Source organism: Ursus arctos, unplaced genomic scaffold, assembly GCF_023065955.2.
Source record: "Ursus arctos isolate Adak ecotype North America unplaced genomic scaffold, UrsArc2.0 scaffold_5, whole genome shotgun sequence".
In the NCBI taxonomy this organism is placed as follows: domain Eukaryota; kingdom Metazoa; phylum Chordata; class Mammalia; order Carnivora; family Ursidae; genus Ursus; species Ursus arctos.
Window position 1 is genome coordinate 62700353 of NW_026623067.1, and position 19188 is coordinate 62719540.

Consider the following 19188-nt stretch of genomic DNA (forward strand, 5'->3'; position numbering starts at 1 on the left):
GTCTCAGAAATGGATATCTATCTGCAAACAAAATATCATACCTGTGGGCATTAGAGTCCCTTACTGGTCTTTTAATAATTTACAGATTTAATTTATTTTTGTTAGTAAGAAGATGTGAATTTCCAATGTCAGGATTTTGTAGGAAAATACAGGAAAGCCATATATTCTAGTTATATGCAACTATAGAAGATTTAAAATATAAAAAACAAAACATTTAGCCTGGCAATTCAAACCACGATGGTATCCTCAGTACACTTGTTTCAATTAAAAACATAAATTGAAGAAAATAAATTCTGTCCTATTCAAACATATTTATGAATTTCTGAGTCTAATTGCTTGCTTATTAATGCACTTGATCATTAAAATATAGTGGAAACATATGCATAAGTAGTCTAGAGCTATAGGATTTCAAACTCTGTAACAAGCTCTATGCTGTTCTACCCTACGGTGGTGGTGTTTGCTGGCATTTTCTTCCTCTATATGTCAAGGAAGTTAACCTAAATCTGGCAGCATGACACTTCAACTCTTGCTACATCCCCCACCCACCAAGTTCAAAGGGCAGAGAGACAAATATGGAAGAACCACTAAAATCTACCACTATGACCTGAGAAACAACTGAAGGGTCAATAACAGTGTTATTGGAAATGGCATCCATTTTTTTTAATGCAATAATTAACAGAAATGGACTTAAAATGAGGAGTGAAGGTTCATGGACAAGTTTACTTGTATAAGATGGTTTAAATGGTGACGATGATGGTTTATACAGTGACATTCTTTGAAGCAGAGTATCAGGCAAAATTAAACAATTCTTTTTTGGCTGAACCCCGGGCTTCCTGTTGGCATGATCCAATCATATTTCTGATTTACCATGTTAGGAAAATTCCTAAGTAAGGTTTACAAAGTTATTTCAGGCTTAATGAGTCAATTAGCAATGAAGTCAGGAGAAAATATTCTTCACCATGCAGAGAAAAAGCTTACGTCACAATAAATAGCTTCTGTTTATGCCCCTGAGCTACACATTAGGCGGGGTAGAATGAAGCAAATTTTAAAAGCTTCAGGTAGCAAAGGCAAGGTAGTCTATTTTATCCCAAGATGCTAGGAGTGTCTGAAACTGGTTTTCAGCTCTCCTTGCTCACGAATAAGGTTACTACATTCTCTCTCCGGGACGAACATCTAGGTAGTACTGTGTCTCTAAAGATGTTTTGCAGACATCTGAGGCAGACAGCACAGCACCTGGAATACTTATTTAAAATACAGCTCTGAGGGCACCTGGGTGGCTCAGTCGGTTAAGCGTCTGCTTTTGGCTCACGTCATGAGCCCAGGGTGCTGGGATCGTCCCGCATCAGGATCCCTGCTCAGCAGGGAGTCTGCTTCTCCCTCTGTCTCTGCCTGCCATTCCCCCTGCTTGTGCTCTCTCTCTGTGTCAAATAAATAAAATCTTTAAAAAATAAATAAAATAAAATAAAATATAATAACATACATCTCTGAGTCCCCACTCAGACCACTTCAGTTAGAATCTTTCTGAAGTCTCGGAAACGGCCCGTGGCAGTTCTTACATGCATTAGCTTGAGAACCAAATGCCACAGCAGAATGGGTGCTGTATGTCTAGAAAGCAAGTGAAAGGAGGTGGGTAATCTTAAAGACTGCACCAAGAAGTTACAGTAAATTGATGCTAGTTTTCCAGGGATGGGGGTCAGGTCAAGGGGTGGCGAGGGCACGGATAGACTTTCAAAGAAATAATTATAATCATAATTATTATACGTAATTTTTTAGTGCTTACTATGTGGTACTGGTTCTGTTCTGCGTGCTCTATATTATTAGCTCCTTTACTGATCATAACAACTTCTTGAGATGGGCACTATTATCTCCATTTTACAAAGGAGTAATGTGCCCAGGTCATGGGGTTGGCAATACATGTGTCTCCAGGCCAGAGAGCCCCACTGCCCTGGACTGTGCTGGAGACACATTAGCAAACAGACACATTTTTTACATCTAGACTTTCCTTGTCATGAATATCCTGACGATTCAGCTGCCTTCTGCTACGACTTCATATGAAGAAACTCCTAGTAGGTTATGGTTCAATTGAGTAGATAATAGTGGTATTTATATCTTTTCTTTGGGGTCACATTTCCAAGTCTATATCCAGGTTACTTTAATTAGATTTCAGAGCTGGCCTGAAGGCCTTGCCTGAATTTGTGAGACATCTTGGTCTCACTGAGAAACTCTGGGGTACATTCCATCAGCCACGCATTCTCAAATCATGTTAGCACAATGCCTTCCGCTGATGGCTGCTTTGTTCATAAAACCGATCTCTGTTACCTTCAATTCTAGATGTGGGCATGCCTAAACCTTTGCCCTCAGTTACTGAGGCTTACCTTTTGGGGAGCTTTTATACTTTAATAAACTTTTTTTGAAAACAGACTTACAAATAATTAAATACACACCTCTCTACACCATCCACGGACTATAAATATGCAATTAGTTAGATTTCCTCCAGTAACTTCTACCCAGTGGAAGAGAAGAGGTGGAGGAAGAAAAGAAAAACTGAACACTGAGACAGCATGGTTCTTCACACAGTTTTCAAGAAGGAGCTGCCTGGATTACCAAGAACTGAGGATGGGAAAGGGAGTCGATGTGGCTGGGTCAAAAGCTTCAGGAGCAAAGGACAAAGAAGGACATCCTGGAGAACAATCCCAGGAATTCAGTTCCATGCAGGGCCACACCATCAATCTAATTCCAGGGATTTGTTTTCCCAGGCCAGCGCCAGAAAAGCTGTTTTCCAGAACCTCTTGCCATTGCCATCCCCTCCCCCAATCACACCACAAGATTTCATAGCTGCATAGAAAACTTCATCTGGTAACTCACTGTTTAGGTGAGATCTCCTTGAGAATTATTCTATCTTTACCATCAGTGATTCTTTATTCCTCACAGTAAAGAAAAAATTTATTACAGTGGTAATGAATTATGTAAATCAAAGCTTACCATTTTTGGAAAATGATAAATAAATGTGTTAAATAAGTCCTTCTACATTATTTCTCAAAGTATCAGTTGGGAGTGGTTGCCTGATACACTATGTTGAGAGAAATGGTGGAGCATGCCCAAGCCCATCTGAAATGAGTGCAGTGATCAATTAGTGATGTCTGCCTGGGTGCTGGAATGGAGGTCAGAGTGTGTTTGTTTAGTTTGTTTAGTTTGCTATCACTCTAAAAACAGTCCAGTGTTTTTAGGGAATAAACCTGTCAGGCCATAAATTTGTAAGATTAGAAAGAGTCCTTAGTACATGGGGAAAAAAAAGATGAATGATTTCATTATCTTAGATCTTCTAACAGAATTCAGATCACTGGTGCCTAACGATGGTGATGGAGGAGGTCACAGATAGGGATTAGGGGGGTGAATGGTGAGGTTCAAAAGCAAAGCAATGTTTTATGCCTTGGCTTTTATTTTTTCGACAAGTCCTTTTACATAATTTTGAATCTCAAATGATATTGAAGAAAGCATGAGATTTTTATGCTTTTCAAATGAGGTGCATGGATTAGAAAAACTCAGAAATATTATTTTAAACTCTTAAATATTGAAGACATGACTTTTCTAGAACCACTAAGTGTTTTGTTAAAAACAAAATAACATCAATCAAAAGTTACAATTTAGAGGAAAGAACTTAAGGGTCCATGTTTCTGACCTGTCTTCACAGCATATCATTTGACTTGACAAATAATAAGGATTGTTTTCATTTTATAATTTAAGCAATGACTCAAAGAGCAGACCACAAGAAAATCAGTTACTGCCTCCTGCTTACTTTGGGTTTTAAATTAACCACTATGAACCACAGGTAAATACAAATTATTAGCCCAGTTTAGACTGCATAAGCATTTTCATTTGCACAAGAACTCACTTTTGTATGTGTGATAGTTGAAAATGACTTCACAGGTAAATGACCTGTTAGAAATTGTATTAACTCAGGAGTCAAAAGACCCAGGTCCAAGTCCTGGCTCCAACATAATTGTGTCGCCAAGTAACATGACCTTTCTGGACCTTGGTTTCCACAATGGAAAATGAGTGGCTTGTCAGATTATCTCAAATATCCCTTTCAACCTCACTACTCTGAGTCTAAGTTGTAACAGAGCAACATAAAAAAAAAAAAAAGGTTATGAAATACATTTAATAATATTCTGAAAGGAAAAGGGTAAAACATTTTTTTAAGATCTTATTTATTTATTTAAGAGAGAGAGCATGAGCGGGGTAAGGGGCAGAGGGAGAAGCATGCTCCCTGCTGAGCAGAGGAGCCCGATGCAGGGCTCCATCCCAGAACTCCAGGATCATGACCTGAACCAAAGGCATCTGCTGAACCGACTGAGCCACCCACGTGCCCCAGGGGTAAAAATTTTTGACTGGAGTCAACCAATCAGAAATGGTGGGAGAGAACACAAATGATTAAATCTGCCCCCAAAAGCAAACTGAGAACAAAAAGGGTGCTCACAAATTTGCACACGAGACGTTGATTATTAGTATAAAGAAAGAGTGGACATAGAAGGGGAAAAGCAGCATCATTAACAAAACATGATCTGGGGTAGAAAACAGGATGGAGAAGAACACCAGCTTTCTATGCGTAACCAAGGGCAGAGTGGCATCACACGCCAAAAACAAAGTGATAGAGGGAGGGCTTTGTAGCTTAGGAACAGACAAAATGTTCACCTTGGGAACATTACAGTGTTTCCCAACAATGCGCATAGTGTAAAACATTATTCTATGGCCACATGTCTTAAAACTTTGCCACTTGAAAAAACCCACTAATTAAAAAAAAAAAAAATATATATATATATATAATTATACATATGTATGATGCTTACCTGCAGCATTCACAATTCTATTCGCTCTCATAGATCCCTGTGGCGTTTCAACATCCCATGTTCCATCTGACCTGGGTTTCAGAGAAGTCACCGGGGCGGGATATTTTAAAAGGGCACCATATTTCCTAGCCCCAGCAGCTAGGGCCATAGTTAGAGAGTAAGGATCAATGTGACCATCTCCAGGATTATACAGTCCAGCTAAAATCTAAATTAATCATAAAAGAGTCAGTATTTAAACAAAAACACATCCATTATTCAGTGTAACTATATCCTGCCAGGAAATGTTCAGTAAAACTGGACCTTAAAAGTGCAATCACAGCTTCCGATCGATTGGTCTGTACTTCTTTTTCCTTTATCAAAGCTCAGGCAGGGGCAGGACTCACAGTGAGTGTTAAGTAGATAAGCTATTTGATAGAGGCTTGCAACTGTCTCCAACAACCATTCTCTCCCCTGCCCCCCATACCGATGGAAACTGAATGTTTATTTAGACACACAGCCACTAGGAACAACTTCCAATAGTTGGCAGTTATTAGTTCCAACTGTTAGCTAGAAGTATTACTAAGTTTTGGTCAGTGAAATACAAATGGAAGTGTCATGTGGCAGCTTTCATGAATCGTTTTTTAGGAACCACTGGCATGGGGCACCTAGGTGGCTCAGTCAGTGAAGCGTTTCACTCTTGATCTCAGCTGAGGTCTTGATCTCAGGGTCTTGAGTTCAAGCCCCGAGTTGGACTCCACACAGGGCGTGAAGCCTACTTAAAAAGCAAAACAAAACAAAACCACTGGCATATGCCCTTTGTCCCTTCTTTTTTGCCCTTCTTCCCTCCTATTGTCTGGAATGCAGACATGATGGCTGGAGCTCTAGCTGTTGCCATCTTGGACTAAGAACAGAAGAGTCACACCCTAGGAATGACAGAACAATGATCTAGAAGGCAATGGGGGTTCCTGAAATCTTCATGGAAAATAGCCACCACTCAAATCCTTACTGCCTAAATGAAAGAGAAACTTCTATCGTGTTTAAGCATTATCATTTTGGTTTCTGACATTTGCATTCAATCTAATACTAATTGATCGATTATTTATATTTTATTGTTCAATACTATTAACAACTTCACATGTTAAATGTATATAGGTGTCAGGGAAATGTATACTTGACTTAGTCATTTAACAACTAATGCTTGAATACCTGTGTTGCGCTAGGACATCAGGCTAGGTACCATGGGGAAACAAAGAAGTATGACAGTCTGATGAACCAAGATGATAGAGGGAACACTGTGCAGTATTATAGTTAGGTCTCATTCATTCAATAGAAATCTACTGAGCACCAAATGCAAGCAAGGAGCTTTTGTCAAATGTCTTCTGCATCTGTTGAAATGATTATGTGTTTTGTCCTTTATTCTATTAATGTGGCACATTACATTGATTTTCAAATCTTATTTTTTTTAAGATTTTATTTACTTATTTGTCAGAGAGAGACAGAGACAGAGAGAGCACAAGCAGGGGGAGCACTAGGCAGAGGGAGAAGCAGGCTCTCTGCTGAGCAGAGGGCCGATGTAGGGCTCAATCCCAGGACCCTGAGATCATGATCTGAGCTGAAGGCAGGCGCTTAACTGACTCAGCCTCCCAGGCACCCCAGATTTTCAGATGTTAAGTCATCCTGGCATGAATTCCACTTGGTCATACTGCATTATCCTTATATGTTGCTAAATTCAGTTTGCTAGTTAAGGATTTTTGCACCAATATTCACAAGGGATACCTGTCTTTCTTTTCTTGTGATGTCTTTCTCTAGTTTTGGTATCAGGGCAATACTGGCCTCATAGAATAAGTTGGGAAGTGTTCTCTTCTATTTTTGGAAAAGTTTGTGAAGGATCAGTATTAATTCTTCTTTAAATGTCTGGTAGAATTTACCAGCGAAGCCATCTGGGCCCAGTCTTTTCTTTGTGGGCAGCTTTTGATTACTAATCCAACCTCTTGTCACAGTTTTAGTGCAAGAGGCTTGTTTTGATTTTAATGGAATTCATATTATTGTAGACTTCTAAATGTCACGTTGGTATTTTATAATGGATATGTCCTCATTGCAGTAATCCGGTATCTATTTGATTTGGCACCCTACCCCCAGCTCCAGAGAATACTCTTCCCACATATCTCCATTGCCTAATATCTTTGAGAAAACTCTGTGACGGCGAGGACTTCCAGCAAAGCATTCCAAGAGTAACATATAAACAGATAATAAGCACAGCTTTACAGCAATGGAATTTCAATGCAGACAGTGCAACAGCAGTCTGCCACCACATTGTCATCACACAAAACTACGGACAAGAGAAGGCCAGCAGCCTATAGACTCACGAGGGCGAACAACCCGAGCACCCAGATCAATGATACGAGGTGCTGCCTCAGTTCAGTTCAGATAACAGCAGTAGTCACTAGGGAGGAACATAAGCCCCCTGCTTCTCCCACCAGCAGCACCTGGTGGTGTGTTTGAGTATGCATACAAAGGAGTCCCGAGAGCTGGCTTCAAGCCTCTGCTCCAGCTCTTTCTAGCCAGGTGAACTTGAGTCCATTATGTAACTATCTAAACTGCAATTTCCTGTGTAGTAATAATATATATTGCATAATATTATTGTGAAAATTAAATAAAATTATGCATATAAAGGGCCTAGCATAGTACCTGGTATGTAAATTTGTGCTGTAGTGTTGTATAGTGTTAGCCATTCTTATTCTTTGAATGGGATTATTGCCTAGCCAAAAAAACAAAACAAACAAAAAAACCCACTGAATTCCCAAGTGGGTTTTCTCAGCCAAATGTGGTTAAAACTAGATCAATACTTGATAGAGAGCCTGTTGGAAGTACAGTTAAGAGCTGCATGGTCTTTGTGGAGCAACATAGCATGGCACTTCTAAATTTGATTTTTTAAAAAAGTTTTAATGAGACAGCCTTTCTATATACATATTTATCACACCAGGTAATTATTTTCTCTGTAGTTCTCAAACAGAAGTTTATGTATGGAAAACCCTAGATCTGGAATACACAGTAACAGAAAGGCATTGAAAATGCCTCCTCAGTTGTCACAGGTGGAAAACTAATAAAATTTTTTCATTATGCGTTTATATTTCATTCAGCATACATAATAGCCCACCTTGTTACATACCCAGATTCCAGCATTAATCATCTGAATTCACCATTCAAAATGTGTGCACAGAGTTTTCCTACCTTTAACAGGCTTCTTAAAGTAACTTTTTCTAATCCTAATTCAAGTCAACAAATGGTGAAAACACCCTTAAGATAAATACCTTATTCATGTTGAGTAAAGGGAACATCTCTTGAATTTTTTCAGGCCCAATAATATACTGTTCTGTTGCATGCCAGCCAGTCCGAGTCATCTGGTATTTAAATTCATCGACCCTTACAGGAGTTGTGGCAATTCTGATGCTACCTGGCTGATGGAATCCCACCACCTGTGACAATCATGCCAACAAAAACACATAAATAAATCATTTTTTGGCATTCATACATGGTTCTTCTTCAGCACAATGAAAATGCGAGCATACAGAAAAGAGATTTACTCTGCAGTGCAAGAGACAACTATATAAAATCTTTCCATCTTACAAAAAGACATTCACTCAGCAACTACTTATCCCTGGCTCCTCTGTGTCCGACACTACAGTAAGCCCCAGAGATGCTGTAATGAACAGGGAGCAAAGAGCCTGCCTGCATGCCGCTTACAGTCTGCGGGTGAAGGCAGACAGCCGCAAGCATAATTACAATAGCAGGGCACAGTGTTCATGTAAGAGTAAAAGAAAACCACGTGACAAAGAGAAAGACAAAGGATTCGAGGAAGGAATATAAAGAATCAGAATGTTGCAGTGATGAGCTGAAGTGTGAATGGGAATAAATACTTATTTGACATTTATTGAAGTCCTTCAGTTGGCCAAGGACTCGGCTAGGCACTGGGTCACAGAGGTAAAAGATGGATTCCTTGCCCCCAAGTTTCTCATAGTCCCTAGGAAGTCCAACCAGTAAAGTAACTACCACAACAGAGAGAGAGAGAGATTTGTGTTATAAGAATGTTATATGTTGGGGCACCTGGGTGGTTCAGTCGCTTAAGCGTCTGTCTTCAGCTCAGGTCATGATTGCAGAGTCCTGGGATCGAGCCCCATGTGTGGCTCTCTGCTCAGCTGAGAGCCTGCTTCTCCCTCTCTCTCTGCCTGCTGCTCCCCCTGCTTCTGTGTTCTCTCTCTCTCTCTGTGTCAAATAAATAAATAAAATCTTCAAAGAGAAAAAGAATGTTATATGTTGTTAGAACCAAGACGTGTGCCCTCAGCTGGCCTGACTGGTGGATGGGGAAAGTCAAGGACAGCTTCTCAAAGGGGGTGACCTCGGGGAAGGGTGGAGGGTGAATACTCAGATGGGGTCCGAGAAGATGTTGTTTCAGGCAGAGAGCCCAGCACATTCCAGAAATAAATGTAATTAAGAATAGCTGAAGCATATGAGCACAGCTAAGAGTGGGAAGAGAAAATGTTGGAAAGCAGGCAAGGCTCTGCTGGGGAAGACCCTCCTCCTTTGGTCTCTGGCCTACAAACTGTGGGGAGCCCTTTGATAGTTTCAGGCAAGGAAAACAGTAAGAAAAATTTAAGTAAACTTCCATCTTAGCCTATGGATAGTTTTTACTTGCCATTTTATTTTGAGAGCACTAATAAGTATGAGAAGAGATAAAAATAAAAGTGAGGGGCTTTTAGTGAAGTACTTCTCAGAACTGTGTGACAACCTGGTAAGGACTGCTGTCAGATCCTTTGTAATCCAGTTGCTGAAATGCTCTGATTTCTTAGTTTCTAGATATAGCAACTGACTAAAGGTATTTTTGAAAGCTGCTTTTTATCCTTTCCTTATTTAAAAAAAAATCAAGAAGAGGGTTTGGTTATATGGGAAATGTACTTCAAGAAATTAAATGGATAGTAAAGCAAACTCAGGGTTTTTACCTTAAATACCCATTAGATTTCTCTACCATGCCAAACATTTCACATACCATTAATGTCACTACACACAGCTTTAATGAGGCTATGTCAAAGTTCTTCAGAAATCCTACATATTTCTGAGAAATGGACCTAAAGACAATTTCAAGTTAAATGCATTTACCTGTCCAGTTTCTTCTTCCAATTTCTCATAAAGTTTGATGCTAGCATAGTGTATCTTCTTCAAGTTTATTCCGGGATGAAAGTAAGTTGTTAAACCTGCCTTAAAAGTGGAAGGAAAGAAACTACTAAATAAAAAGTAATAATAATAATATTCTCTAAATTTTTTTCTATTTGAGTAGAGTTGACACACAATGTTACATTAGTTTCAGGCATACAACACAGGGACTCAACAACTCTATGTTTTGTCATGTTCATCACAAGTGCGTCTACCCTCTGTCACCGTACAACACTATTACAATACTGCTGACTGTATTCCCTATGCTGAACTTTTTTTTTTTAAAAGATTTTATTTATTTATTTAACACAGATAGAGACAGCCAGCGAGAGAGGGAACACAAGCAGGGGGAGTGGGAGAGGAAGAAGCAGGCTCATAGCGGAGAAGCCTGATGTGGGGCTCGATCCCATAACGCTGGGATCACGCCCTGAGCCGAAGGCAGACGCTTAACCGCTGTGCCACCCAGGCACCCCCCTATGCTGAACTTTTTATCCCCATCTCTTATTCCATAATCTGGAAGCTTGTATCTCTCACTCTCTTTTGCCCCTTTTGCCTATCCCCCCCCCAGTTCCCCTCCTCTCTGGCAACCATCAGTTTGTTCTTTGTATTTATGGATCTGTTTCTACTTTTTGTTTATTAATTTGTTTCATTTTCTAGATTCCACATATAAGTGAAACCATATGTTATCTGTCTTTCTCCATCTGACGTATTTCACTTAGTATAATACCCTCTAGGTCATTCGTGTTGTCACAAATGGCAAGATCTCATCCTTTTTTGTGGCCGCTTAATATTCCATTGTATAAATATACCACTCTTCTTTATCCATTTATCTGGGTTGCTTCCATATCTTGGCTATTGCAAATAATGCTGCGATAAACACAGGGGTGCATATCTTTCCAAATTAGTGGGTTTTTTCCCTTTGGATAAATACCCAGGAGTGGAATTATTGGATCATATAATATTTCCATTTTTAATATTTTGAGGACCCCCCCATACTGTTTTCTATAGTGGCTGCACCAATTTACATTCCCTCCAACAATGCACAAGGGTTCCTTTTTATCCACATTCCTGCCAACAACATGCTCTAAGTTTTAGTAGTTTATGTTAAGCAATAATTTATTACTGGCAAGGATCTGAGAAGCACCAGCCATTCTTTTGGGATGAGAACACATCAGCTCCAGTTTGAGCATAGCTGGGCATGAGACTCATGGCAGAGTTATGAGAAGCAATCTGAACCATGTAGGTAACATGAAGTCAGTCAATGAATGTATAATTTAAGTCTCTAAAAGTTACTAAGGAAAGAGTGTTTGTAGGTTCATAAATGGGATAATTCAGATGAGAAGTTTAGGAATGTATGCTGTTAGGAGGAATATGGGAGTGAGGGGGCATACAACGTGGACCCAAACCAGCAAATCATGTGTTTCCGTAAGGAGAAGGAGCATGGACTAGCAAAATTTTCCTTGACCCAATCCCCACCATTCTCTTAAATGGAACAGCCCTCCTGTTCTCTTTCCTAAAATTTCAAAATTCAAGAATTGGAAAATCCTGAGAACTAGAGCCTGGCTAATTGGTGAACAGACCTTTGTTGAAGCCTACCCTATCTGATGAACACATAGATTGTACCTCACAAATATTTGCTGAATAAACACTTATTAATTACTCTCACAAAAAATATCTAAATAGTAGCATGCCAAAGCTGCTTTTACTAACTCGGGCAGATGCAACGTAGTATCCAAAAAAAGAATCCTAAGCAATTATATGAAGCAGCTTCTCTAAATTAAGTATCTGGGGCCCCATTTTGCAGCTAATTTATCCTGGAAAGCTCATCAGAACACAATCTGTTCAAAATAAAATCTGTTTGGGAGGATTTATAAGGTTCTTCTGTGATAGTCATAGGTATTTGGTTCTCCCAAACTCAAAAGCACCCCATTTAAAGTTCATCGATCATCCTTTATGGACCAGAACCCTAGGGCTTCTATCAAGTACTTGTTGAAGCATTTGGACACATGCACAGCTTTTTTTTTTTTTTTTTTTTTTTTTTAATCCTCGCAGGGCTTAGACGTGCGCTCATAGCCAAGCCCCATTCTAATGGAAGTACAAGTCAGGCTCTTTCACCTTCAAATATCCCACTCTCCTCTACAAGCTTAGTATCTAGCATGCATATGAGCTTTTCTAGAGCAATAATGGAGAATCCCTAGCCTTCAGGTATCTGCTAGGTATGTCTTCCATATATCTCCCATCAGTTGAAAAAAATGATATTCATAAACCCTGGTGTAGGGCTCCATTCACCATTTACTCAAGATCCTCTGAGCTTAACCTGGGGTAAACCAGACCACCAGAAAATTGTATATCTGCACTATATCAATCCTCTTCCCCTCTCCAGAAAGCTATTTTCATAGAATTATGAATTAATAATCCTTCATCTGAAAAAGTCACATGGGTTCGTTTTTGTAAAATTGTTATTCTAGACATTTAGCCCAATGAACTTTGTTTAGGGAACACTGTGTTTCTGTTCTAGGCTTCAGCAAGGATATATTAAATGTGAATTTTGAAGGAGAAAACATTGTTTTGTTTTGTTTTGTTTTGTTTTTTTAAGATTTTATTTACTTATTTGAGAGACAGAGAACACAAGTCAGGGAGGGGCAGAGGGAGAGGGACAAGCAGACTCCCTGCTGAGCCAGGAGCCGATGCAGGACTCGATCCCAGGACCCTAAGATCAGGACCTGAGCTGAAGTCAGATGCTTAACTGACTGAGCCACCCAGGTGCCCCAAAAACATTGTTCTTATCCTTCAAGATTTTGTAGCCTGACTGAAGTCATGAAACTTTCATATATGAACCAATGAAATCAAGAGCATATAATTAAGTGCCAGAGCATGTAGAGAAAGCCATGAGAACTTAGAGAAAAGGCGTCTGGGTGCACAGTAAGCCTCCAACTCTTGTTAAGCCGCCAACTCTTGATTTCAGTTCAGATCAGGATCTCAGGATCATGGGATTGAGCCCCAAGTCGGGCTCCACGCTCAGCGTGGAATCTTCTTCTTTCCCTCTCTTTTTCTCTCCCTCTGATCCTCTCCCCCTTCTAAAATAAGTAAACAAATCTTTTTAAAAAGAACTAAGAGAAGATGCTAGAATGGTCACAAGTCTACAAGGAGGACAGGAAGGGGCCTACCTTTGAATTGAGGAGAGAAAATTAAAGTCAGAAGAGAAGATAAAAGGAGGAAGATGAAACAGAGACAAGAATAATCATTAAGAACTATAACTCTTTGAATAAAATCAGAATTATGAATCCTTGTTGATTAAATGAATAAATAAATACACAAAGAAACAGGGAGAAGAAAAAGCTCTTCCTTACAGTCGGCTAACAATGAATGAGTAGGGAAGGAATGATGGCATTAGAAAAATCACCAATTGTCACTAAAGCTAGTGATGCTCTATCCCTTTAATAATCGTGCCCTCTCTTTCATGAACTTCTACAACCTCAAAAAGCCCAGTGACTAACCTCAAGCCATTATATAACCCAAAGGCTCCACACACTCATAGCCAATAAAAAAATGTAAGCACACCCGCTAAAATACATGGATTTCTTTATTCTTTTTTTTTTTTTTTTTAATATTTTTTTTTTTTTTAAAGATTTTATTTATTTATGTGACAGAGAGACAGCCAGTGAGAGAGGGAACACAGCAGGTGAGTGAGAGAGGAAGAAGCAGGCTCCCAGCAGAGGAGCCCGATGTGGGACTCGATCCCGGAACGCCGGGATCACGCCCTGAGCCGAAGGCAGACGCCTTAACGACTGCGCTCCCCAGGCGCCCCGGATTTCTTTATTCTAACATGACATATGAATACGCATTACTATAGCAAGAGATCATAAAACATACAAAAACAACTTGAAATGAATTAAGTATTTTAAATCATTTTTATGTTGTGTATTGTGTAGAAAAGCTTTTGCATTTTAAAATTTTACTTATGTAAAAAAGCTTTTGAGTTTTTAAAGTTTATTATATGGAAGAGCTTTTGAACAGTCAACAGATTTATTAATATTTTAACAAAGCTATGTGAGTAACATGCTTTATTACTGACATATATATAGGATTAGCGTTGGTAAAACGGCAGCTTGAAGGCCTAATCCCAGGTTTGTTTTATTCTGAGACTGGTTTGAATGGCTATGCTAACAGAACCTCGCTGTCAATGATACAAAGGTCTGAGTGGGACAAGGGCACTTTCTTGACTGTACCCTGTGCATCGTGACCCCACTTCCTCTGACCCCGTCACCACCTACACAAACGTTTCTGTTGAAACTTGACTATTCATGTTTCATACTCTCTTGTCCATCAGTTGTTGGTATAAGCTAATTGGAAGTCATTGCATTTTTATATCTTGAATAAATGCATACAAATCCCACTGAAACGCATCCTTTGGAAAAATTTTAGATGCATTAAAAAATTTATCTCATATATATATATAAGATATATATATATATGAGTTTTTGTAGATGACACATATCATTTTTGGCCAGAAAAATCTAATAATGATGCCAACATTTCTAAACATCGCTTTTCAAAATGCTCTCTTCCCAACAGAACTATTTTGCAAAAAGCAGTTATCTCTCCGTTGTAATATCATCTTTTACTTTGAAAGGATAGATTGCATTTATTATTTTTCTATGTGTATCTTTTATGCGGAAATGACTAGCAGCCATTCGCATCACTACAAAGGTCACTAAACTTAGGACACTTGTCTTTTGGTAAAAGAAAAATTTCGTTTCAGAATCCTTTCAATTATATGAGATGTGGTACAACATTTTCAAGTTCATTCCCTCTTCCTTTCAACACAAACTGTATTATTTAAAGCCCTGTTTCTATAAAATTCATCACAACAATGATCTTCTATAGCATGTGACCTGCGTTATGTCATGGTAGACTAAAGACAAAAGAAACTATGGGGCCGCCTCCTTTGTGGTGTGCCAAATTTCCTTTTAGTCAAGCTTGGAGTCGTACCCAGTATATCACCCGCATCACAAGTGAAGGCTATTTATAAAGACCAGTAAAGCTTAATTTCTTTGTTACATTTTTAGATGAAAATGAATAGAAAGTTCTAATCTTGTCTTCCTACACCCCAAATGGATCATTGTGCATCTTTAGATCTTTAGTTCTCAGGACATTCAGTTCTCCAGAACATTCACTCTGACACCATCCCCGGGGCTGCCTCTCCTGGGAGCTCCATCCTCTCCCCTTTCCCTCCATCCTTCATGAAATGTTCTATGTAGGTAGTACTGGCACCTGCTGACAAAGCAGTCTTGTTAAAATGTAGCAAAACTTCAGGATTTGGGGATTTGTGACTCCAATTTTAATATTCATTTGCAAGCTGTGCCTTCCTCCCTAAGTACTTGATTCCTGCACTTTACAGATATGTTTAACCTTGAACACATGTTATACTTCAATGAGACTGCCTGGATTTTTGTAGTCTGCCCCTTTAGCTGGCTCCCCAGCCTTCCACATTCTCAAATCTGCTCTAAATACTTCTCCAAGTTAAAAATTCTGAATATGTGGCAGTTCTTCATGTTGCTTTTTCGTTTATTCCCAGGGGGTCAAATAATCTGGCTCCCGATGCATGAGTCCATCTTGAGCTCACACTGCCCGGGTCTCTCTTTCTAAACTGTATAGTATAACACCTTGTGCACGAAGCAGGAACGTGCCTTTCCTGCTTACCCTGGCATCTCTCTGGTTAAGGGGAAATTACTTTGCACGGTTAACATTTAACAAGAAGCTATCATCTTAAGAACTTTGCCCACTTTTCTTGAAAAAACTTAGGTTAAGAGTATGTTGCTCTTTTGTTTTTTCATTCATGGGATGTCTAAGAAGTAATAATGCAGGGAATCCAGTAATCTATTTCCAAAATGGAGGCCACATCGAATCAATCAAATATAAATGAGCAAAGCTGTAATTAAAATACTAAAACATATGCCCTCCTTAATAATCAGGAAGTATTAAAAGGGTGTAACCCTCTCTCTCAGGATATCTTCACTTGCCTAAATTTCCCCCTGCCTGGACAGCCTCACCACACCCTCGCTCACTTCTTCCTGGGCTCTGCTAAGGTGTTATCTCCTCCAAGCAGCTTCCTGACTCCTCCGTCCCATTGTTCTTCATCCCCTTACCCCTCCTTACTCTTCTTCATGGCACGGACTACTCTCAAGCATTGCCTGTGTGTTCTCTGTCTGCTGCACCAGAATGTGGCTCTCTGAAGCCAGGCATTCGTTTTTCACTGCTGTGTCCCCACCTCCTGGAACAGGGCTGGCCTGACCCAATATAGGCTCTCAGTGAATACTGTTGAAAGGGTGAGTGAATGTCCACTAAGGAGAAGTTATAGAAGAGCTACAGGAGAAATGCAGGCTTCCTTCTGCGTGATAACATGATGCCTACCTAGAAAGTCTAGTTCAGGGAGGGGAGAAGAGCTTGGAGTATTGGAGGCTTCCCAGACCCCTCTCTCCAGGTAGGAGGAAGCGAGCTGAGGGACAACTGAGGAAACAAGAGCCAATGTGCCTGTAAAGGCTCTGAAAGGATACTTGAGGAGGACCAGGTGCCTGCACCTCCCACTCAGACTGAGGGATGAGGGGACTGGAGGGAAGGAGACAGGGGAGAGGAGCTGAGCTTGGTCTGACTTTTCTAGAAGCCTCCATCCAGTCCATGGGTGAGGTCTGACTATGAGACCACTGGGGATGCTGGGGCCAACTGGGCCTAAATCTGGGCTGCGCTCTCCCCCAATCTCAAAAGAAGACAGGCAGCCCTTTCAGTGCTTGACACCCCCAAACCTAGAAGGGGTCCAAGATTCAAAAGTCTCTAAAAAGCACTGTTTCCTCTAGTCTTAGCAGAGGGAAACTAAAGACAGAAAGGGAGGAGAAGCAGTGGCTAACACTGCCCAACTCTTTCTCCAAAAGAATTTTGTACTAATAGTCACAAAAACTTCCTCTCATCCTCAGCGAACTTCAGAAATCATTGGGATGGCATACTGGTATGAGAGCAGTGTCAACCACTTCATTTACCTGAGCAACTTTCCATTTCAGCCCAATTACTGTGTAGCATGGGAACAATTATGTGTATCATTAAATGCGTCCAACAGACTGGGCTGTGTGTCTATTTAGCACAACATAAAAGCAGTGTCACATGTTCCCAGTCCTCATAGTTCTCAGCTCATGAAGCCAAGTTGTCAATCCACAGTGCAGAATTAAAATCACACATAAAGGGGCCCCTGGGTGGCTCATATAGTTAAGCGTCTGACTTTGGCTCAGGTCATGATCTCCAGGACCTGGGATTGAGCCCCACATTAGGCTTCCCACTCAGCGGGGAGTCTGCTTCTCCCTCTTCCTCTGCCTCTTCCCCCTGCTTGTGCTCTGTCTGTCTCTCTCTCAAAATGAATAAACAACATCTTAAAAAAAATCATACATAAAAACAAAAGGACCACGAAACCCAGATGAGGGGCGTTTAGGCAAAGGTCTCCGGCTATGTTTGAGATCAGCTCAGGATCCTTCCACACAAAAGCTAACGTTTGCTAAACATTTACCACTTGTTTAAGACCTTTACACATATTAACTCAACCTTCGTCACAACCCTGTTAGGTAGGTGCTGTTGACATCCCCTTTTGCACAGCAGGAATGGAAGCTTAAGTAACTGGCCACAAGCCAGCTGGGTAGAAAATGGCAGAGCCAGGGTTGAACCCAAGATAAAGACATTAGAAAAGTTGATCCCACCCTAGAAGTACACCAACTAAATTGTAATCGCACCTTCCACCACTACTGAAAGGAAACTGGCTCTGAAGAGCTTGAAGTGGGGAGTTGGAAGGGGAAGAAAAGTGATTGCACTGGTGCACAGTTCAGTGTGTGGGATGGTTTCGAGGTGCTTTTCTTACTGCGTGCCAGGTAGATCCAGCAGTGAGCTCGGATTTTTCCAGGAGGACCACATCTTTCATCCCCGCTTTGGCGAGGTGATAAGCCAGACTCACACCAACGCAGCCGCCTCCAATGATCACAGTTTCCGCTTTGTCTTTCCACCTTGTTTCTGCAGATGAGGGTGGGTTTTCCTCTCTGGAAGACAATTTTTGTCAATGGTAGTTTTACTAGGCTGTGGTAGCTATAGTTTTCCTGACTAATGTGTTTCTTCTGGTTTCTCTAATATTGTAACAGTGCCTGGGAGGTTGGCATAGTACTGCTTTAATCATTTGGGGCATCTAAATCCTGACTGATGCAACCTGGTTAGGGGAGGGAAGAGGAGGCATGTGAGCCCCACTCCATATAATTCCGGTCCATTGTAGATAACTAATAGAACTAAAGAATTGAACATGACTTCTTTTTTTCTTTTTTCCCAAAGGATCTAGAGAATAATTTTTCTGTCTAAAGAACATACCTATAATCATTTTAATCTATGAAAAACCATAATCATCATGAAGTTTAGCTTCTATAAACCTTGGATCACCATCCAATGTGTTCCAGGCTGAAAAGAGCCAAATGGAGTAAAACGTACTTCCTCACTTAACTTCCTCACCGCATACATTCTTCTCTCGTTTTACAATTATTGCTCAGTGGTTTAATATATTTATTTGCATGACTTTCTTCCTAGCTGGATCGTGTACTTCTCCAGGACACATTGTACAAAGCAAGGTGTATTTAAGGCGAAGAGGAACATATATACCCCTGTTTGCTTACACATAGACAATCTCGGGGAAAAATACAGAAGGCACTGTCAACACTTGACTGGGGAAAACGGTGGGGGTAGGAGTGGCTTCGCACTGGGAACCCTTTGATACTTTTTCACTTTGTACGTGCGTGCACGTAAAAGAAAACATACAGAAATCTAGGAGAAATCCAAATGCCAACTTGTCGGAAGCCAAAGCGCCCCTGACCCGGCACACTGCCTCAGGCCCTCGCTCCCGCCCCGGCAGCCGCCCAGCCGCGGGCCTCCGCGCGGGCCGGGCCCCCACTCACCCTTGGCGGCCGCAGGCTGAGCGCAGGCGGCCAGGGGAGCCCCGCAGCGGGAGGCCCGGCAGCGGAAGGCCCCGCAACCGCTGTGCGCTCAAGCGGAGCATGGCGAGGCCGCGGAGGCGGAGGCCCAGGGCGCGGGCACCTGCTCCGAGGCCAGCCGACAGCCTGGGGCGGCGGGGGCGGCTCCG

The 19188-nt window shown here is 40.9% G+C and overlaps 1 protein-coding gene across 5 annotated transcripts in view; it reads right to left on the reverse strand.

Moving 5' to 3' along the window:
• DMGDH (dimethylglycine dehydrogenase) overlaps positions 1-19188 on the reverse strand; it is a 66627-nt gene that overhangs the window by 43128 nt on the left and 4311 nt on the right. For 2 of the 5 annotated variants that reach the window (XM_048221146.2, XM_048221147.2), the window contains exons 1-5: positions 19004-19166; positions 17932-18106; positions 9981-10079; positions 8138-8302; positions 4848-5052 (exon numbers count right to left, since the gene is read on the reverse strand). In XM_048221146.2, the coding sequence (XP_048077103.1) occupies positions 4848-5052; positions 8138-8302; positions 9981-10079; positions 17932-18106; positions 19004-19104 (745 nt within the window). In that variant the 5' untranslated portion in view covers positions 19105-19166. Of the gene's footprint in view, positions 1-4847; positions 5053-8137; positions 8303-9980; positions 10080-17931; positions 18107-19003; positions 19182-19188 lie in introns of those variants that run through there. The other 3 variants (XM_026498443.4, XM_048221149.2, XM_057307253.1) reach the window with 3 other exon arrangements.